A 23,848-nucleotide genomic window follows, 5' to 3' on the forward strand; every position below is an offset into this window, starting at 1 on the left:
CTCGGCAAAAAAAGAAAGTAAACACTTTTTCGAGTTCATATTTTTCATAGAAGATTTATATGAAAAATCAATGTATTATATACCATATTAAATGTAATTTAATTGGCTATTTAGCTAATAGGTTAATTAAAAAGAAAACTTTACGCATGAGTGAGCACATTCGTTTTTGTCCTCCAAGGCACAAAATTAAAAATTGCAAAAATTGACATGTTCTCTTTCATTTGCAAATGCCCTTCACGAAAATATTGACAACAAAAGACCAGTTTAACACAATGAGAGACATGAATGAAATAGGAAAAATAAGTTTTTGTTCTCTTTATCTTTTTATAACCTCTAAGAAAACAAAGTGGCAAACTAAAGGGGAAAAATAAGAATTTTCTGTCAAGTCAAACTTCAAATGACATAGGGAATAATAAGCATAAAGATGATTAAATGAGCAGAATTTCTTTATTTATTTCTTTTCATCTGGTGATTTAAGAATCCATGTAACAATTTTAAGAACCAAACGTTATTTACAATTTCCTAATTTGAGAAAAAAGAACAAGTTTCTTCCATTTTTGTTGATTATTACTGCTTCTCTTATTTCATTTGAATTTAGATTTGACATAAGATGCTTTATTTTCCTCCATTATTTTTAGCCTTCATTTATCTTTAGTGCTTTAAAGATATCATAAAGATCAAATGTTTATTTTTGCAACTTAATTCATGTTTCTTTTTGTGTGAAATTTGTTGTTTGTTGTTCTATGGAAGAGCCCATACACATGAATGACAACTTGTTCAGTTTTGCAATTTTTACTTTTGTGCCCTGGAAGAGAAAAACAATGGTGTTCACTCATGCGTAAAATTTCCCCTTTTGTTGACCTACAAGGTTGATAGGCAATTAAATTACCTTCAATATGGTATATAATACATTAGCCTTCAACCAAATATTCTATGAGAAACTAAACTTGAAAAAGCGTTTACTTTTTTTTTTCTGCTGAGTGTACAACATGTTGATTGTTTGAGATCTATTTTATGAAAATTAGCGATGCTTCACAATTTCATAACTGCCCTCCGCATCTGAACTTGATGGAAGTTTCACTGTTACAAGTGCCTTATGAAATTTTACTCTTTTTCTCTTCAAACCAACTTTTAGCTGGTCCGGAATTCCTCTTTTATAGACGATCAATAACAAAATGAATTTGGAAGAGGCATGGGGACGGGGGGGGGGGGGGGGGGGGGTGGGGGGAAGGGGTGAAAGTACCAGGCGTGGACAGACGTGTATACATCATCACGCAGCGTCGTAGTGTGCTCATTTCACATCACTTTTATTACCGATTAAGCAATATGGTGTGTGTGTGTGTGGGGGGGGGGGTATTGGTATTGTGATTTGTATAGCCTGCAAGCTCGGCTGTTAATGATGTCTTTTTTATGATGTTTTGTGTTTTTATTGCACATTTCTTTTTTTTTATACATGATTTGTGTATTATGTTCTCGTATCATGTCGTAAGATTATGTTTTAAAATGCACGGACTTCTGGAAGAACAGCCTGTGACTGAAACAAGTGACCGTGTGAAAATAAATTAATGAATTAATAAATGAATAAACGAATGAATGAATAAATGAATGAATGATTGAATGAATGAATGAATGAATGAATGAATGAATGAATGAATGAATGAATGAATGAATAAAATAATGAATGAATATCACACGAGAGTATTCATACTGGACTCAGCGATAAGCCTTCGCACAATCCATGTTGACAACACAGACATAAGCAAAGAGTGTAAATCAATGACCCTTCAATATTGACGTTATCGTTTATCACAATCGTTTGCGATTAGGCTGAATCAAAACAGCACACATATTGATTTGGTATGTAATTCGTGAACAAGATCACAAGATAAATTAACTTAACAAGTTAAAAAAAAAATCACGGAAAATACAGTCTCTTATGAGGTGGTAATGAAACAGGGTCAGAGGTGATCTTCTTTTTTTATCCCGAAGAAATCTTAGACAACACGTGATACATTCTTTTAATTCGTGGAAATCAATTCCTTTCATTTCCAGACTCCGATGCTGTTAATTTGTGCTCGTAAAAGCAAAACTTCGGTTTATTTCTTGACCTTGTATTTTGTATAGAGCCCCACTCAAAAAGCCTTCTTTAAAAAAAAAAACACATTATTATGTAATTCGTATATTCTTATGTAACAATTATTTTATGTAATGGCAGATATATGTTTGGTTTTTGGTTTTAAATAAATTGAATTGAACTGAATTGAATTAAACTCTCAGTTACAGTCTATAATGTCTAACTGTGTCTGTGTGCACTACAGACCCGTGTGTATAAAGTGAATGATGAGTATAGGAGCATGAGGGAAAGTGCTTCTAAATGTCAAGCTTGTTTACATCGGATGGAGCGTCTCCATTCCCTTGAGGTGTGAAGTCATCACAAAGTTTCGAACTGACGGCCGCATAACCTCCGTCACATCCGCCAGTGATCGCCGGGCAGCAAGCAAGAGGGGTGGTGTTGTCACTGCCGTGTTGTCACTGAAAGTTTGAAAGACATGCAGTAGATCGAAGCAGGGAGGTGGGAATAAGCGGGTTCCTCCTTAAAAGTGTTCCGTTTCCTACATCCATCTCTCGGTGGGTATAATCAAAGAAGAGCAGGATTTGGTTTCCAGAATGTTCAAATCAATGTAGGAGTTAATTCTTGAAGAACGTGTATAAAGAAGATATCTCATGTAAATCTAATTAGATGTAACATGTAAGTCAATGACAGCGTGTTTGTTATATCAGTCTTTTTGTGTTCCTTTCTATTTCTCTCTCTCTCCCTCTCATTCTATCTCTCCTCCTTTCTCTCTCTCGATCTTACAACCGCCTATCTACTTTAGGTTGTATTTTTTACACTCTCTTTCACCATGTCAGTGTGTGTAAGAATGCAGGAACTTCCAATTACTTCTTCTTCAAAATAGCGAATTATCATCCCCAGTCGAGTTGAGAAAAAAAAAAGAAGAAAAGTGGAGGACTTTTGCCAAGAAGTTTAGGCTCGAAGTCGAATGTCGTTGCTCTTAGACGTTCAAAGTCTATACACACTTGATGAGTTGGAATGTCTCCAGTTTGGAAGACATAGATGCGAATGACTACACCAACAACAACGACAACCATGACAACTGTGAAGTCGATGACAAACAACATGAGCCAAACTTGGCTGCTACCTTAATACTGATGAGTGTCTGTGATTCCACAGCGTTTAAAGGCACGATACGCACTGAATCAATCCTCCAGACTGTCATTACCAGAGAATGATCCTCTAATGCAGAATTACCGTTCAGCAAAATAATGTGACATTCCACTGGTGTTATACGCAAATCCCAATTTCATGGTTATCAAGTTGTTGTTTTTTAATTAAAACTGAAATCGCAAAATTTCATGTTGAAGAAAGAAACGGTTACAGAGGACACTGCATACCTCATCACAGGCGATGTTATAGCCTTATTATACTATAGGTGATCCTGCATCACAAAACCATCAAAAATTTGCCAGGCATGGATTTTTTTTTTTTTTTAACAGATCTTATACCCCTTTCAGGTAATCGTGGATGCGGATAATAGGAGCACAAGTCGTAAAATTTCGATTACATGAACGGGAGAGGAGTAGAAAAGTGCGCATTATTTTTATGCTGCTATTATGCGCATAATTGCAGCATGAGGAGTAGATCGAGAATACATGAACGCGTTTTACGACTTATCCGCACTAACATTCCACAGTTCGGTCAAAGGTCACTCGATTTCCCGCACAACCGCTGACTGCTGAGCTTGAGCGCGCGAGAGGTGTGCATACACGTGAGGATATTCACCGGAAACATTACGTCATTATAGAGGCGTGCGCAGTAACCATGACAAATAACTCGCACAAATAACTCGCACCATTATATGAACGGGTGCTCGTAAAAGTAGTGCGCACTTCATGGGATATATGAACGCGATTTTGACTACTTCATCCGCATTATTTGGATGCGGATAATTGAACCGCGATTACCTGAAAGGGGTATTAAAGCTGGTATCTCACTAGCGGCGGACGTAGCGAATTTGAGATTCGCCAACTTTTCTGACGAATGTTTGCCAAAAATCAAAGTTCGCTTCTGCCATTAGCGACAGTTAGCGACTTTTAGCGATGTTTAGCGACAATTAGCAACACTTGAGCGAATGTTTGCGAACGTGTTTGCGAAACACAGGTGGCGACTATCAGCTGCTGTCAGCAAATGTTAGACAGTTTTGCAAATATTAGCAACTGTTTGCAAATCCCTTGCGACAATCTGCGAATGTTTTGGGACCTGGAAAAGTACCAGGCGATTATGTATAGTCAGACCCATAAAACGAACGTACAACCTTCCACTGCATTCAGATCTCTTGTGACCATCGTTCAAGATAGATTTCCAGAATATGGAAATGAATTTCTGCCAAGAAGAGGCTCAACGTGCTGCTATCCTTGAAGAGCTGCTTTGCCTGGCTGCTGCTACAACTATCGCGCAGCTTAAGAGAAAGAAAGAAGATGAAGAACTAGAAAATATGTCGCTATGGCGACTGGTATGCCTCCGCCATAATGCATGATTCTCCTAAGAGGTGTAAAGTACATGTGGACAATGTCTGATTACATTTTCACAAAATTGGCAAAATATTAGAATAACATGTTTGTCACAAATGTGTTGAATGTTCATCTACCTTGACCTCGGTTTAATTGGATGAATGGGAACGCATGTATTTGGGGATTTTAGGACTTTTACTTGACTTTGACCCTTTCATAAGTTTATGTATCGAGTAATTTTCAAGGTACGGAGAAAAAGTGCAATTTCTGTATTGGAAAGTAAATTGTTACCATTTTCATCTGGCCTTTGACCTTGACCTTTGACCCTCGGAGAATCACTGTCAGGCAGAACATGCATACACATGTTTTAAGTTTCAAGATAACTTGAGCCACTTCAGAGATATGGAGGAAGAAGTAAAGTTCAGCACTTTCACTTGATCTTTGACCTTTTGCCCTTTGACCTTTTTGGCAAAAAAAAAAATCCCAGAGAATCTGTATTGGGTTATACATGTATACACCAAGTTAAAAAAAAATAATAATCCTGCAGGCATTGCATGAATATGAGGGAAATAGTAAAATTTTGAAGTGTTGTCCTTGAACTTTGATCCCTGGCCTTTGACCTCATGAACTTAAAATTCCCTAGATTATCACTGACAGTCAGTACATGCATATATAACTATGTTCCACGAGGATACCTTGAACCATTTTTCAAAGAAATTTTGCATGTTCAACATTTCTTTGCGACAAGAAAACTGCTCGCGACAATAAAAACCGTTTGCGAACTTTCTTGCAACTGTTAACGAACCGTTTGCAACCCTTTACGAACCCTGGCGAAATCCCAAATTCGCTACGTTCGCAGTTTAATGTTTCCAGGTTAGCATGCCTGTAGAGTGACGGGGCGATCGTGAACGGCCCGTTCACGATCGCCCCGTCACTATACAGGCATGCAAACCTGGAAACATTAAACTGCACATTACTTGAATATGAGACCATTCTGAAGCAAATAATTTTCACACAACAATAGATATATATATAGTACTCTTAAATGAATCCCACAAGGATTGGAACGATCATCCCCCAGCATTCCCACTGATTCCCACTGATCAGTTACTAGCCATCCTAGTATGTCAATTGGAGAATGGTAAAACCTTGATGGCTTCTCATCTCTCTTACTATATTCATGTGATTGTGGCCGACATTATATTACTTATAGTAATGATAGTAGACACATAAGAAACTTTATCTTTCCATAATTTTCTTTTCTTCTTGCCATTTCTTATTGAGGCCTTGAAAAATGTTTTTATTTATTTAATTCTATTCATCAGATATCTTATTCTTGTGAGTCGACTTCAGCATGGGGGAGAATTTTATCTTTAAGCACTACAGGCCTCAGTCGCAGATTGATGGCACGACACGTAGTGAGATACCTGTCATACACTGCATGTCACAGGCCAAAACAGCCAACAGACGATCAGGGTCACTGATCGGGAGGGAATGATATTACACACAATATCGGACAAACAGACGTACACACAAACGCATAATTACTGAAAACACGTACAGACATGAAACTTACAAAAAATGCACACACATATACACACGAACAAATAAGCGAACACACACACACCTCGTTCTTATACTCACATGATTTATATGCATGGAAACGAAGAAGGGGAGAATAAAAGGAAGAGGGAGAAATTCATGAAGTTTCAAAACTTTCGTAGTGCCAACTGCGCAGCGATCATAACTGGTATCGTCTGATCGTGTAGCCCTCATGAGGCCCAAGCGGGCAAAACATAACGTCACGACAACTGTTTTGTTTATTTATTTATTTTTTTTGCGTCGATGTTTTATTCAGGAAAGAAACAATGCTTTGATATTTTCCAATCATTCGTTTCTACTACTTAAGATAAATTGGTTACTCAAAATAGAATTTATTCTTGATGAAAAAAGAAAACGATGATATCATATATACATATTCGATCGAGGAATGGAAATATACATAATAATACATCATACACCAATATATTCTCTTGTCTATCACTGCGAATGAAGCAATAGTCAAAATGCGAACTCACATCGAAAGTAAAATTGGCAACGTTTGGGCTGCCTCATTTGCGTTTGCTAAACCATGTACAGTGTATATACAGTGTGCACAAAACGGCGCAGGGGCGTTGTTGACAGGGTCTGGGGAAAGCCGTGATGCACATGCAGGAAGCGGGACATCCCCTTGTTTGTGCCAAGAGGCACAGCATACGTCATCGAACATCAACCCAAGGATAGACTTGGAAGTGGTAAATCGTTCTCTGCACAGATATACTTGCTAATCCCCTCTCTCTACAAGATTATAGTTAATATACGCTCATTGTCAGAAGGCGTGATACGAGGCAACAACAAGCATAATCGCGTCTCCACCCCGCATTTGCAATCCACCCCCCCCCCCCCCTCCTCCGCGGAACAATTTTCTTTTCATTGTGCATGCACTCACATTGATTACATGGTTGGTATAAGTAGGCTACGACTTTCAAGTATGACAGAATAGGATAAAATGACAAAAGGCAGTTCAAATGACAAATGAATGCACATACTATATGAAGATGATTGGTTGGTGGATTCATTCATAGATATAAATAGATGGGTCGACCGATCAATAGATAGATAAGTCCTATACATTCATAAATGGATAGAAAGTAGACAAGGAGGATGAAAATGAATGATGTACATGACATTGTTGGAAAGGTATCTCAGCATGTATATTATTACCATGCGTTCATTTTGGCCCGAATTCACGAAGGTGGTACAAATGAAACCATGGTTTAAACCATGGACAAAAACCACGGAGCGCCAAGTGTCGCACGGAATATTCCGTTACGAAATTAGTTATTTCGTCGACAAAATGACGGTTTCGTTAACGAAATTATCATTTCGTGGACGAAATGTTTATTTAGTTACAAAATGTTGTCGTTTCGTTACAAAATAATAATTTCATCGACGAAATGACTGATTTCGTAACGAAATATTCCATGCGACACTTGGCGCTCCACGGTTTTTGTCCATGGTTTAAACCATGGTTTCATTTGTACCACCTTCGTGAATTCGGGCCTTTGTGTTTGTGTTTTGAGAGAGAGGGAGGGAGATAAAGATGGAGAGAGGGGGAGGGAGAGAGAGGGGGAGATAGAGCGGGAGAGGAGATGTTAGATAGGTTGCTAGAATCTTTTTTCTTTGCTTCATCCATTTCCCACACTATCACATCAATAATCACTGTTATTGCACCCAACAAATGAAACAACATTTCGAGTTCGTCGTGCGGTGACTTATGCAAAACATTAAGTCAGTCATTATATTTCTATCATAATCATAAATCAGAATATCTCTCGTCTCAGATTTCTAGATATGAAACTTCCGCGGTGAAGCTAGAGAGATACGAGACTTCAGAGTGTTCTTAGATCTTGTCGTTGTGTGAAATATGCAATCCCACTCTTGTCAGGATGAACAGATTCTGTTTCGAGGCTCATTGCATGGATGGGCCGTGAATGAATCAAGATGAGTCTAAGAATACGACAGAAAGTGCATGAAAACCCTGCCAGATCTTTTTACATTCATCACTTCTAACTGCATAGCAGAGAAACACGCCATTATCATTACATGTTGGTCTGTACAACGCCTGTCACATTTTCGCTCTTGCGTCACTTGTGTGTTTAGGCTCTACAGTCTCAACAACAGCAACGGCAACACCGACATCGATGACCTCGAAATGACGGGCAACAGTGATTCATCTGCACTCCAGAGTCAGGCCATTCGATCTCTTGGGGGAAACAATGAGAACCTCTGATGGTTACATCACTTAGAACAGTTCTCCTCTGCGATCATGCATTTCATATTCTTCTTCTTCTGCTTTTCTTGGTTTTTTATTGTTGTTGGTTTTTTTTTTTTTACAGTTTGTTCTCCGTCGTATTCGTGGGACCATCTCCGATGTCCATATTGATATACGGTGTGCTGGTCTGGGCTCCGCCAACCTTTTCCCTGATCACACTGACGAGATGTTGTGTTCCTCTGAAAGTACCGTAGACTGCCATGACAACGGCTACCAGAAGAGCACACGGGATGAGCAGGGAGACGAAAATTTCGCCAGCCGGTGTATCTTCTGCAAAATAATATTAGCAAAGCAGTAAAAGCATGAGACAAAATAAGCATACCATCCTTTCTAGCTTCTCTTGACTGTTTACACAAAACTCTGTGAATGACGCAGTGAGTCGCAATGAATGCAAGTAATTCATTCAGTCTAAAAAGGAGAGTCCGGTGTAAGAGTTGGGGCGCTATTTGCATTGAGAGAGGTTGTTGTATTTGCTTGTTGAAAGTCTGAATATCGTCACAAGTTATCTAAGGTTTTTAAAAAACATTTCGTTCGTCCATAAATCGTGTTTACCAATATCATAACTGTCACTAGGGACCGCTTACAAAAGTTTATGTGATTAAACTTGCGATGTCAGCATACAGATGTCAGTTGCAACTGATTGACAAATTGCCCTACATCGACGTAAACATGAAAACATCTCGACGGAAGAATTTCATGAATTTGAACAGATGTCAGTTGTTGTTTTGTTGTTTGTTTGTTTTTTCTTTTTTTTTTGCACAACATCATTATTCTCCATTATTCCTTAACTGTATGGAATTACGCCACAAAAAAAAGTAATAAAAACGGCACACAGAAACAGCTTTTGTATTCCATTTGACGAGGGGACAAAGGCCATTATGTGGTTTGCTTTCAACTAGGAGATGCAAACGAGAACTGTATATCAACGCTTACTTACCATCAAATGAAAATATCTCCCCAACCACGGGAGTAGCTTGTGTCGGCGTCGAGAATGGAGCGTCAACTGTGAGGCAAGAAACAAGAGGAAAAGGAACTTAAAGGGATCGTCTAGTCTTGGGTGAGACCTAATTTCAAGTTTTTACATTTTTGGCGAGAAAATGAGAAACCTGTTGAAATATGAAAGAGCATGTAATTCTATGAGAAATTCAACTTTTATTTGATGAAAATTGGTTTTGAAATGGCTGAGATATCCAAAAAAGGGCGATTCTAATAAAGTGTGGGACCCACACTTTATTACCATCGCTTTGTTTTACTTTGTTTTTTTGGATGTTTCAGTCATTCCAAACCCGATTTTCATCAAATAGACTTTGAATTCCTCTTAAAATGGTCTATATCATAAGTGTTTTCTTGGTATCTCGCAGAAAGTTAAAAGCCCAATTCTCATCTCCGCCAATGCTGTACCATCCCTTTAATGAAAACGACTTCTGCATCACTTATGTTATTGAAGGAAGTCGTGGGGTGTTTCATTTGTCTTTCACAAGAAATGGGTCATGATATAAATCATTTCACAGTGGGGTGGGAAGGGATCTGCATAAACCTGGGTCAGGGTAGTATGCTCTTACGCCGCGATTTACACTGAAGTTGATGCTAGCAGTTCACATGGACGTCAGCGCAGCCACAAGTTGCTGCAGCAACCAACCGGGGATTCTCCGGCTATTGTGGTAATCAAACAAATCCTTTGATTGATTCAAACTTTAATGCAATACGCGTGCAGGTCGTATCACTTTCAGGCGATTACTCTCATCACGCATCAGTTTGCGAAATCTTTTATCTGATAAATTATACGGCTCGAGTTTTGAGTCGCGTGGGCTAGATGTTCATTTGATTTTAAAGCCTAGTCCCCCTTTCATTTTCGGGTCAGCGAATAGAAGCGAAAAGAAGAAATAATGATCCAACGTGTATGATTGTGGTCGATTTTGCTTAGTGTGAGCGATAATCGGAGGATAACACCATGATTTCCTAAATGAGTCGTGATGATCTTAGAAAATCTACGACGACAAGAGGAATATTGCAGAAAATGTTTGTGGGGAGATACTGTCATTTCTGTGTTTCAAAGTTGAGGGATATTCACTGTTCTGAAGGAAGACAAAGATTTTTGTTTTACTGCTTTTTTTGAGATTTTCTTTTTGAGAGAGAGACCATAACACTAGAAATTGAAGCCTTTGGAGATGTCTAAAAATCAAACTACATATTACAGTGTATCATATAGGAATATTCAGGAACTTCGAAATGTTCACCAACATTGTTAAATGAAACGTGCCATTTCCGTGGTATTTGCTAATTTGGCTCCCGTGAAGCAGGAAAATATTTCACGTTCAGGTTGACTTGTACAGGACAGTGATACTGGTCACCGGAAAAAAAACAACAAAAAAACGTTCTATATGCAAATGAGACTCGGTTTAGTGATGTCAGAGCGAAACAAGTCTCACTAAATCGCCACTAAATTCATTCTCTTCCCGTTAATTCCAGACGAGGAATCATATCTTCTTTCAAGTAACATAATGGTATGTTGTTCTAGATGCATTTTGAAACATGCAGACATACAAATCACACAGCTTTCTTATGTGTCCTATATTTTGATAAAACTTTCATTGTTAACTGTTTGTTCAACTTTGTTCTTCTAATTCACACCACCTTCGTTACAAACGGAGTTTGCTTCTTGGTATAAACGGAGCTTGATCATAATATTGGGAGGTTCTTTTGCAAGAGCATCACAGTATGTTACTCTCAAGCCCTATATTTGACTGTAGTGTTTTGATATGTCGTTGGAGGCAAAACAGTCAATAGATGAGTTACTTTTCATTAAAAAAAAATACGCTTAGTGTCAAGTTCGTGAAATGTGATATCGTCGCGGGATACATAACAAGCGTGACTCACAGTCAGGCGGAACTATGACTCAAAAACTTTAGTGTCACTGCTCCCGACTTGCTGAATCGAACGCTGATTGGTCAATATGAAACTGTGATCTTCATAGCAACAACAACAACAACAACAATAACAACAACAACAAAAATACAATAACAACAAAAATACAATCTCCTGAGCTTCGCGCTGCACTTTTTGAACTTAAACTGATCTTTGTAAAGGAAAAAGTTGGTGGGGTGTGAATTATATCCCACCCCGCTTCCTTTGATGGGAACGATATACATGTACGTGGTAAACTGTTAAACAGTTTGGCTGTTGATGACAGCGGCTGCATGACTGTGCATGCAGGCAAAAATGCTCTTGCTGTTGCTGTTGCTGTTGCTTTTCTTTTTCTCTTCCCTGCACTTTGCATCAGAAAATAAGAGTTTAATGTAGATTCAAAGTAATGTGGTAAATGGAAATATGCGGTCTGTTATTGTTGCGTCAATGCGTTGATGCGCGTTGTGTCCATGCCAATGGCGCAGTGTGCGTGTGGTTGGCATGGGCACAACGCAACTTTTATTTTTCATGGGATAAGATGACGCAGATTTAAAGCCCAAAGAAAGTTCTGGTACGCCTGCAAAAGTTGTCAAATTTTGCTCCAAAATGTGAACGTATGCCTAGGAAATGTGCGGAATAACGCTGTAATAACAAGATATTCGATGGGTAACGACGAAAATGGGAAATATTAACCAAAAACGTTCAGTCTCAGAACTTACCCGAACGGGGTCAGGCTAGACTCGGACTCGGGGATAACTCGGCCTCGCTTTGCTTGACGGCGGGATGAGTTGTATTGGCTGTCCCTCTGGATTGTACAGCGTTGTACTATGGATATGGCAGCGGCCTGTATAAACTACATTGTAGCGTTCTGGCTACTCGCAGTAATGGTCCGAGTTGTTACAACGCGCGCATCAAAAACCTCTTTGGCGCGCATGCAAAATTAGTGTGCGCCTCTCAAGCACCTCTAAAAACAATCAAAGACGCTTTATAAACAACAACAAAAACTTCAAAGACCGCGCGTCTCAGCAACTGAAGTGATGTGCGTATACTGTATAGGCTTGAGGACCGCGCGCTGTCCATTTGTTTTGTACAGGATTAGCACGCACTTTCCTGTCTGCTCATCAAGGCCTCGTTTGGTACCCGTAGTATAGAGAACTGATGAACATGGCGATCACGAACTGTGTGTAAATTGTCTGAAATAGGGTCGAGTTTTCCCTGAGACCGAGTTAGTCTGGAGCCTTCTGGAATAAAAGTCGGTCTACCGACTTTTATTATTTTTCTCAAAATACTCCAAAACGACTCATCATTCCAGCAAACCGCGTCAGCCAGGTAAGTTTCTTTGTAGACTCTTTCGATATATTGCAAGCAAATATGAAATGGTGCCAGACGGGTTCCCTGGCCCTTACCAGAACTTTGTTTTCACTTTAATTGATTCTTGACTTTGACTTTGACTTGTGAGACAAATGGTCGTGGACATAGTCTCTGCGAGCTCTGTGGTGTCGAATAATCAAAAGTTCGACTATATTTGTTATTCTGTATAGAGTCTAGTCTTACTGGCGCATTGAATGTACGCATGAGTATAATACGGAGTAACGGAGTTTATACATGTATCGGCAGACTGAGACTGTTTGATTTAATTGTTCAGTAAAATCTATGCAACGTCAACTGGAGACTGTCAGTGTCATCATTAACCCGGCTTACAACAGTAACTCATGCAATTCATAGACCTTTCTAAAGCACTCTGATTCTTGAAGTATAGCCTCCGCCTATTGCAAACGACGAAGGAAATACAATGAAAGCATATTACGTGGAATGACTTACATACCTGCCAAAAATTAATACTAATTAAAGTAATTGTTACAAATGTCAAAATTTCCTCAAAGACCGAATACTATGAAAAGTATATGACGGATAAATTGTCGCCTTAGAAGGAGAAGAAAATCCAATAGCAATGAACTTGTAGGGTTTTCGATCAGTCATATAGACTATATAAATAGACCATGATGTATATGGATTGGTGACTTATTAGCTAAAGGCTGTGGTAAGAGTGTCATATCCAAGGTTTGAAGTTTGAGTTAAAATATAAGGTATTGCATGCACTATTCTTATAGTGCTTCTTTGGATTCCTGCTCTATACGTTGACACTGTAGACACACCTAAATGCCTATGAGCTTACAAAGTATACCACAATTACTCTGTGATTGGATAAAGCGTTTTGCCTATGGGGAACAATCACCGCTCCCCAGGGACTCGAACCATGAGGGACCTCTTGACTACAGTTGTAAGTGTCCTCCTCAGATTACATCATCGAAAATTGCGAAAGAAGATGAATTATTTAACTTATTTTAACAGGAAATTTTAGTCACCCAAGAACTAAGAATGCTGAAATTAGTCATTAAAGTAATGATCTGTGGCCAGTGATTCTTACAAATCAGAGTATATTGAATTATGTTGAAAAATAAATATCAGCCTATAGTGAAACGTCGGAGGCAAAGTACAATGTATACATTGATGTTGATGCCACATGAAACAAGTTGCTCGTATTTTCATGATATTAATGTAACTTTTATTTTGAAATGGACATTTTTCATGTTTTAGATGAAAAAAATTCATAGGAATATTCAATCATTATTTTGTCTGCAAAACAACAACAAATGATCACCATCTCACAGGAACAATAACGGTCATGTGTAAGTTCTGAGTTAACTATCTTTAGATTCCTTCATTTCTTACAGACATACAAACCTGTTGTTTGTGGGCGAACGGTGGCCTTGAACTCTTTCATCGACCTGTCGTAGGCGGCGTTCTCGTTTCCGGTATACATAATAGGCACTGTACGAATTTAAGAGAGAGAATCGATTATATTATAGCTTACCGTTTAGGAAGAAACTGATTCTGCATGGGAAAGTTTACAAGTGGTCAAAATTATGTTTGCAACGTGTCTAATATCATACTTTGAATTTCTTCCACCGATATAGTGTTTCGGAGAAATGGATTGGGCAAGGTCGACGGGAAGACAAAAATTTCGAGTGGCCATAGCGCGAATTTGCAGATTTGCTTGTAAACTACCAATACTTATCTTTGTTAAAAAAAAAAAAACCCTGTGCCAAAAACAAACACAAAAACAAAACACGTGTTTCTCTTGTTGTTATATAATTTTCTCGCTGTCACACACACAAGAGCGCATGAAGAGCATTTTCCGTCTGTCTTTCTGTATTTCTGTCTGTTTGTCTCTCTATTTTCCTTCTTTATCTCTCTCTCTAAAATTCTTCTATCAACATCGTTCCTCGTTACCGACATTCGATTCGGAAATTCCCATTATCAACATCCTGACCCGACTCGGGGAGAGAGAAAGAGAATGAGTGAGGGGAGGGGAAGAGGGGAAGAGAGACTAGGATTTCTTCATATTCTGTGTACCCGTCCCATCTCACTTTGTTGTTGTTTATTTGTTTGATTGTTGTTTATTCTATCAGTCTTTGCTTCTTTTTTGTTCATTTTTTCTTTCTCTCATTGTCACTTATCCACTCTTTCATTCTCTTCTCGTGTGTGTGTGTGTGTGTGTATGTGTATGTGTGTGTGTGTGTTTGTGCTTGGTGGCTGGTAGTCTGTTATCGTAGCGTCAGGAGGTGAGGTATATGTACTTGGACCCTGGAGAGAGTGTCAGACCCTCACATGGATGTCCCCGGTTGTATAACATCGGGAAAGACTGAGCGCGCCTTTACGCGTCACCATGGCAGCAATTTCGATTCGAGTCGAGCGGAGCGCTGTCTGGCTTCCTGTTTACAGCGATCAAACGTTTCCCAACGCGGTGCGTGAGTGTTCAAACCGATTCTTGCCAAATACTTTTTTTCAAGAGTTAAAGTGAAACTCAAGTCCGTATTCTAATTGACTTGATGAATACAGTGAAGTACATTTTTCATCGGAATCAGACAAAATAATATGAGAACGACTGATCGAATTTCAAGGTCAATGTATATTATGAAAAAATTATATTACCGTTCAAAATTCATCGCATATTAATTGACGTAATGATTTTGTCACTTTCATTGGTGTCCTACTGATTTGCACACAAAACTTCATTCTCTTTACTTTCAATGAATTCAGAAGGAAGAATGCTTATTCTTGCCATCAAAATTACGAGTCAAGTTCTTAATCAAATTACGAGTCAAGTTATTGTACTGACATGGATGGGTTCTTTTTGCTGATTTGTTGATAAGTTGATAGTTTTGCAGAAAAGCAGGGTAAAACCGAAAACAAGTCATAAAAGTGGGATGATTGTGACCGGCATTATTCTTTTTTAGTGAAAAAAGTGACATTTGTTAAACTATAAAATTGCATGATTTTGTTTTGTTTTGCTTTGCTTTGCTTTGCTTTGCTTCTTAGTTCGATTTCAACGAAACTAATTCCACTCTTCTATTTAATCTGACCTTGCTCCTGTGTTCAAATTCATTATGAATATGGACATAATTTTAACATTAATGAGCAACGGGTTCGTCCAACAGCTGTCAAGGACTTCATAGACAGTCGCGCGTGAGAAGTGGCAAATTGGAGTGACGATGCGACTTTCTCCCGTATAGGACCCGAAAGATATGCAAGCCAAGAAGAAATCAGACGACATCAAGATAACAACGGATGAGGAGTACGCAGATAAACGCTGTTTCTTTGTATCCTTACCTTACCACCTATACACCAGTCCCAAGAGAAGGACCGTTATTTATTTATTCATTTTTGACACAATTAATTCACCGGCATTCGTTCTGATAATTTTACAACATGATCTTTAAATCGCATGATTGGTATGGGTTTTTCTATGGTATTTTATTTCCGTTAAGAAAATATTAAACAACAGAAATATCCATACAAAACAATCAATGATAAAGTATACGGTGGAAAGTTCAGCGAGGCAAGCGTGAAATTAATCTTCAAAAGAGACGTTAAGATTGATCTCTTTGTCTATAAATCGGATTCAGAACTATTCGATGGTTGATAAATTAGTCTATAATTCAAATCTCGTTCCTAATTATTGGCTGGTCCATACGGTGGAGGATTCCACGCTGATTTCGTTCAAAACAACAACAACAAAAGTTTTGTTGATGATATCACTTGAATCAGTCTTCCTAAATCCAGTCTTCCGCTGTGAAGGTATATCGCTGAAGCTTTTGATTAACATCTTTTGAAATTGACACGTTTCGTCGCCGAGACTGTCATCATACTAAAAATAAAAGGGAGCGACATTTCATCTTCCATGTGGCTTTGTAACTTGACATGAGGCTGGAGCTGATAACTGTAATATCACCCCCAGCGATGGTCGCGCGAGTATTGTCAAGCGAATCCTTTTGGTAATGTTTCCCTTTTTTGAGGGAGAGTAATTTAATTCTAGCAACAATTTAACTTGACTTTATGCTTTGTAATTATGTTCTTATTCTTCTTTGCATTTAGCTGTCCGAAATTTCCTTTCTCTATTTTCATGATTTCCCCGTTCTTCATCGACGTTATCTCTATATTTAAAGGGTCTTAATCTTTATCTTCGTCCCATTTCCCTTCTTCTTTATAAACTTCTTCTTTCTCCAAGCTGCTCCTTCTTTTTTCCCCTTCTCCTTCACTTTTTCCTTCTTCATTTTAACTTTCCATTTCCTTTTCTGATTAGTATATATGTATTTATATTCATACATGGCGATGTGAACGTTACCTATGTCTATTAGCAGTTCATTAAAGAACGAATAAATGTTTCCATGTCAACCAAAACCACATCGTACCAATCAGTGGAGAAGAGTGAGACAGAAGGGATTGTTTGGTTCAGAAGATGAGGTAAGATGAGGATTATCTCGGCACGGAGAAGACAAGAAGGATGTCTACTATACTGACAGTGACTGAGCAGAAAGAGATTAAGACGATGATTGTTAAACATAGTACCTAATGTGCTAACAAATTGGAAAATAAGATAAAGAAAACAAATGTGCTAATAAACAAAAATATGTTATGATCAAAAAGGAGAAATATTTAGAGAGTACTGAAAGCTAACGTATAATAACCTGCGAATTTTAATACGTGTCAGTGCTTCATAGATTCAATGTGGACCTATAAAACCCCCAAAATGTACTACACTGTAAAAACATCGGTGTTAGATTTAACACCACTGGTGTTAAATCTAACACCGATCAAACTTCAATAAAGGACCACACCCACAGGTGTTAAAAATGCACTGTGATGGTGTTGAAAAGTGTTCACCTGACACTTCATGGTGTTAATTTGACACTGTACCTGATGTTATTTTGACACTGTACTGGTGTTAATTCAAAAATGACACCACATGGTGTTGATTTGATATTTGCTGGTGTTAATATCAATGGTTTAACACCCGTCCAGCTTCAATAAGGGACCACACCAGCTGGTGTTACTTTGGTGTAAATTTATTTTCACATTTTTTCAAAAATGTAGTATTTTAATGTAAAATTCTTGATCGTCTTGTTTAAATTAAAAATCAACAAGAAGTGCAGTTACTAAGAAACTCTTCAAAAAACAGTTTAAAATTTGGAAATGACACCCGTAGGTGTTAATTTAACACCATAAATGAGCACCGAAAATTTAACACCAGCTCGGTGTTCACTATTTAACACCGGACTTTTTGCAGTGTACAGAACAAAATAATAAGTAGGGCAAAAAGGTGCACAACCGACGTTCATTGATGAGAAGCGCGGTGAGACGCATTGCTCAACCTCGATGAAATTAGCACTTACCGGATTGGATGCAAGTCAGGTGTCCGAAGAGCACACCCAAGAGCAAGCCGAATACATTCATATCGGTTGGGATAGCCATCCTTGTTGAGTATCGTTTAAAGGTGAAGTTAATGATGATCTCGACAATGACTGCGTTTGATGATTCGACGGATTTGCAGCAAGGAAGAGTGTATAACTAAACAGGTATGCTGGAAATGAGACGGGGAGTATATTGACTGACTATGCGCAACTCGCAAGTTTGAGCAATCAGGATAGCAGGTGGAGTAAATTAGCATAAATTTCGCTTTGAAAAACTGCAAACTTCTAGTGGAGTAGTATGTTGAGCAACGATCCGCAAAAAAAAAAAATGAATTCTTCTTGCGATTCACTACAAATAATGCAGTTTATTCGTGTTCTATTTGGCAAATTTCGTTGTCGCATTCGTCGTCATTGACTTTGTTATCTTTTCCTTTTATTGAGGATGTCGTGGTAGAGAACTTGTGTTTAGCATTCCAGTGTCAACACGATCTGCAGCACGTTGACCACGCGAAGTTACTTTTTTGGACTGATTTCAAATACGTTCTCTACTTGTCTTTAAGCTGTCCAACTGAATTTGAAAGAAGTTACTGCGCAGTCTCGAGAGGAAAAGGGGCGTGGCTAGAAGGATTCGTTCATGTGCCAAATCTTCCGAGTAAAAAGGCGGAAGCTTGCCTGTGTGAGGTAAGAGAGAGAGGAAAACGCGCTGAGCGAAACAAATCGTATGATCATGTGTGTATATTATATTATGGCATGGTGTGTGTGTGTGTGTGTGTGTGTGTGCGTGTGTGTGTGTGTGTGTGTGTGTGTGTGCGTATGTGTGTGTGGGTGTGTGTTTGTGTGTGTGTGTATATGTGTGTGTGTGTGTGTGTGTGTGTGTGTGTGTGTGTGTGTGTAATGTGGTTAATTTCTTTCCGCAACGTCACCTCACAAGGTTTACCCTAATCGGATTGAGGAGTTGTATCATCGTATGAGATATAACATTATTAACATCCGTACAAATTCCACCGCATCTACGTAAATTGGATAATATTGCATTACTCTCGCCATCCGTTCTTGCCCACTTTGAATGTCATCATCTTTCATTCTGTCCTTTGTATCATCCACGCAACACTCACTTTCTCTTAAAAAAAAAAAAATCCCAAAATTTTCAATGGTACGTGAATGATTGATACCGCCCTTATGTATTTCAGCGTGTTGCAACATTCTACTGTTTCGTAACAGTTCAGAGTAAAGGCCCCCTCACACCTGAGCGAATTGCCTGAAATATGACTTGCGATGGCTGGCGAAAGGCGTTTTTGGAAAAATCGTTTTCAATGGTAATTGATAGTAAGTCATATTTACCCTTCGTGTTTGGGTTCGTACACCTTCTGAACTAACAGTTGCGATTATTCAAAGTCGCACGGGATTTTTGAACATGTTTAAAATTTCCCGACGAATTGAAAAATCGTCTGTCATTTGCATCTCTTATTTAGTCTGCGGTAATCGTTCGTTTATCGTTCGTGTGCTATTGTCACGCATAGTCCCTCATCGCGCTTTTGCCAAGGTGGACCGATCTCGAAAGAATCCTAAACGAAGCAACACGATGACTAAATATGACTTGCGCACAGAAACGAAGATACTATGACAAACGTATTTTCGCTTGCCATCTTCTATGCGAAGGGAAACTAAGATCGACTTTTACTAAATTTGAAAGGCGATGCATACACGAAGGCAAGTCTAAGAGATACTTTGACAAACTATGGATTGCGAAGTGATACGAATACGAGCGAATGACCTGACGAAAAAAATTGGCGAATGCTGAGCTTCTCTCTGTGACCAGCCACTCGCCACGCTACTCATATATAAACATTCCACCTGAAAGTTTCAAAGTTTCGTGAGAAAAAATTGAAGATGCAGCCCGCCTCAGAGTCCAGTATTTACTGGCAATGGCTCAGAATGATATTATACATCAGCAGCTGAACCTACACCAGTTCATCAGAAGCCGATTCAGATAGAGACGAGGCTTCAGACGACGTCGTATCTGGAGAAGGACGTGGATGAACCCTGCCAGAAGAAGGGGTTTTGGAATCTACGACCAGCTGTTGGTTAAACTCCGAAGAAAAGCCCCTTCGACTTTCAGGAAATTTCTCTGCATGCCCCCTGAACTCTACGATGAAATCCTGCAGAGAGTCAGAGGAAGAATCAGGAGGCAGTACACCTGGCACAGGGAGCCCCTGGAAGAAGGTCTCAAGTTGGCAGCTACTCTCCGTTATCTTGTGTCTGGCACCAAGTACTCCGACATGCAGTATGGGTGGAGGGTGCCTGAAAACACCCTATCTGTAATGGCCAGGGAAGTGTGTCAGGCCATATGTGACGAGTATGCAGATGAAGTCATGATAGCCCCTTCAACCCCGGATGGATGGAAACAACTTGCTGGTGGATTCTACAAGCGGTGGAATTTTCCCCACTGTGTGGCAGCTATTGATGGCAAGCATGTGGCCATCAGAAAGCCTCCTCTGTCCGGCTCGCTATGCTGCAACTACAAGGGCTTTTTTAGTATAATCCTGTTGGCTATTATAGTGGACAGTGACTACAAATTTATCTGGTGCGATGTTGGTGGTAGGTATGATACAATAGGGGAAAGGGGGTAGGTCGAGTCAATTTAGGGGTACGTCAGATTTGTTATCACCTCACCTCCATTGTTACTGTTTCAATATTTATTTATTTTTTTGCTAAAATGATAGCAATTTGGGCAATTCATCTCAGTTTTCGCTTGATACTCTTTTTCTTCTTCAAAAACGTGCTTTAAGAATAATAATTAATATTGGATATTTATTTCACACAAATGATCTTTTGTGTAGAAGCAAAATCTGAAATTGATTGATTTGTTTCATTATAATGTTGGTATTTTTATGCATAAATTTTCAACTGATGAAGTTCCTGACATTTTTGCACATATGTTCATATGAAATAACTCTCTTCATATCTACCCCACTCGTCATCGTGATGACTATCACCTTCCACGTACTCGCACATTTTTTGCGAAAAAAAACATTAATGTTTACAGTGCCAAAAATACTGGAATCTTCCGGCTGATTTTACTGTTTATCTTTGTCGTCCTTTAAATGTAAATGTTGCGTGGATGATTTCTCTGGCCGCACTGAAATCTGGACGGACCTGGTCGCTTTTATACTCCCCGAGGAGCGCACACACACGTACGAGAACGCCTGATCTATTCTTTCGTCTTCGTTTCCAATCGCACGCCATATCAAACTATTGCTCATTGTTCGTTCGTCTTATCGGGTCATATCAACCCTTCGCTCGCCTTCGGCCGCAATTTACTCAAAGAAGTGAACCGAAAAATCGTTATCCTTCGCATGTCATATTTATCCTTCGCTTACCGTTCGTTAATCATATTTGACTTTAGTTTATAATCGGATGATTTGAAGGCAATTTTATTTGAAATCGTTGAATTCGCGCGCATTTCGTGCGTTTTTTCCATTCGTCCCCCTTCGTCCCCCTACATTCGCTCAGGTGTGAGGGGGCTTTTAGACGCTCTGATTCAATTTGAATCTCCCTTGTTTCGAGTCTCCAGCCAACTACTCCTTACTAATAATTTGAGAGAGCATGCACTGACTTCGGCCTATGCCATCTCGGGTTCCACTAACATAGCAGCACCTCCAGATCTAGCATAGCTGTCCTCAGCTTATCAATGCTACCAAGGCCTGTGCTATTCCTATGTCCACACTGAAGTAAGAGGCTCGACTTCTCCATCTTCTTGCAGTACTTTGCTAGGTCTTCCAGAGTCTTAGGGGATTAACAGATTTAGATACAAGTATAATCTAATGGGATGCACATAGTACAGTGTCCAGGTAAGTTTCATCCTCCTCTCACTCTCACTCTGATAGACATTTTTGGGAAACCACCAAATAAGTTGGCATTCCGCGATAACTCCATGACACATTAAACTCGCTATCCTAAGCATGCGTGTCTACACTCAATCAAGTGATTTGTCTTGTTTGGCTGCACGCGTCCATGTCTATGGTCCATCACATACATACACAGCAGTACAGAATCAACTGTTATAACAAGAGACCATTATTATCATCTTTAAAATAGGACTTCCAAACTTTCCTCTAGTCTATACGCATTGCATTCCATGCGAGTGCACGTCTGATCCTGATGTTCTTCTGTCGCGGCAATCAAGGGGCCCAGATTCCAGAAGTCGTTCTTCACCTAAAAAGTAGACCTGCTGCACCATCTAAAAGGCTGTGATAGTGGTGTCGTTGATATCAAAGCATCACCTTTGTCTTCTTTGGATCGAACCGTAGACCAATCTTCTTGCACTCCTTTCCCCACTACCATTAGTATCTACCTCGTCTTCTTTGTTGTAGCTAATGTCGAAGGAATAATCGTCAGCAAAGCCAAGGTTAGTGGTCATTATACAGGTAAAACACGACAACTCTGATGTGACACAAATGTAAACCCAAGCTCCTCCCAAGAGTCCTTGCCAATGATGACGATCGAGCCTCAGTACAAAGGCTATACAATAAAGCAGAGAGGTCACGATTGATTTTCTTGCAGTCCCCAACTGGTATTTCGTACTATTCTGTCCCTCCATCAGGCGAGCAGACACTATAGCATGAGTTTTGGAGTAAAGTTGCATTGATTGCACAAAATAGTTTCACAGGAATGTCATAAGTGGGCAGGTAGGAGGATGGGGTGGCACCTAAAGTAATCAATTATTTTCTACACGCTGGCAGAAAAAGAAGAAGATGACGATGATGATGGCTTCTTTTCATATAACGCCGGTATCTGCCTTTGAAGGGCGCTCATCATGGCGCTTGATCCGGAATGTCTCAACTCTGATCATTCAGTCAATATTTACAGTATATGGTGTTTGGGTATCTAATTTCCACGATCCCGAATCAAAGATTATGTACTATTCTTGGGAAGGCGTAGCTGGGAAGAGGTGGGCCTACATGTAAGTTTCAGGTAAATCATGCAGCAAGATAAAGAATCTGCATTCCTGATCCATCGAGGGAGGGCATTCTAAAGGTTGGGTTCAGACAGTCAGAAATTTAGAAATTAAGGCTCTTTCTCCCCAAGAAGTGTGGCTGAGAAATTCTTTCAATCGAACTTTTTTTTTCGCTTATCCATCTACGAGCTGGTTGACGTCTCACGAGGAGCTCTAAGATGTAGGATCGAGATTTACCATTAAACCCCTTAAACACGAGAACGTCAAGTTTGAAGGCAATCTTCTTGTTGATAGGAAGCCAGTGAAGATCTTGCAAAATGGGGTTAATGTGAACCCTATTCCTTTCTTCCTTTATACAGTCAATACCCGTGCAGCCATATTAAATAGAGTCTCTGCAGTTGTGAAGTGACTTTATAGCTCAAACCAGTCAGAATGGAGTTGCACATGTCCAGTCGTGTTGTCATGAAGGCATAAATGACTAGTTAAGCATGCAGCATGTCTGCAGTTTACATGCTAGGGGATTCTACAAAGGTCTCATATGGAGAAACAAGCTTTTGACACATCAGGTGTGACATGTTGCTCCATTGTGAGTTAATAATCAAAGATCACTCCGAGATTTTTTACTTGATTGGAAGGTCTGACTGTTTCGCTACCAAATTTTCAGATGAGACCGAAGTGGAGAGAACGTCTAGCTCAAAGACACGCGTGCGTTAGCTGGCAGGTTTCGAACCTCTGACCTCCTTGTTGAGAGATAGGTACAGTTACACCTTTTGTTCAATAAAAACACCT

General features: G+C 39.3%; 2 protein-coding genes across 2 annotated transcripts; one reads left to right on the plus strand and one right to left on the minus strand.

Moving 5' to 3' along the window:
• Nucleotides 1–8,337: 8,337 nt before the first annotated feature.
• Nucleotides 8,338–14,171, minus strand: LOC140228836 (uncharacterized). Its single transcript, XM_072309109.1, has 3 exons — nt 14,093–14,171; nt 9,381–9,446; nt 8,338–8,713 (listed from the first exon to the last, which is right to left on the minus strand). Exons 1-3 carry the CDS (start codon nt 14,169–14,171, stop codon nt 8,502–8,504), a joined length of 357 nt encoding a protein of 118 aa, XP_072165210.1. The 3' UTR covers nt 8,338–8,501.
• Nucleotides 14,172–20,138: 5,967 nt separating this feature from the next.
• Nucleotides 20,139–21,776, plus strand: LOC140228838 (uncharacterized). The gene is made up of 2 exons (XM_072309110.1): nt 20,139–20,700; nt 21,616–21,776. The coding sequence occupies exons 1-2, from the start codon at nt 20,139–20,141 to the stop codon at nt 21,774–21,776; spliced, it is 723 nt and encodes a 240-aa protein (XP_072165211.1).
• The last annotated feature ends 2,072 nt before the right edge of the window (nt 21,777–23,848 follow it).

The sequence above is a fragment of the Diadema setosum genome, chromosome 5, assembly GCF_964275005.1.
Source record: "Diadema setosum chromosome 5, eeDiaSeto1, whole genome shotgun sequence".
In the NCBI taxonomy this organism is placed as follows: domain Eukaryota; kingdom Metazoa; phylum Echinodermata; class Echinoidea; order Diadematoida; family Diadematidae; genus Diadema; species Diadema setosum.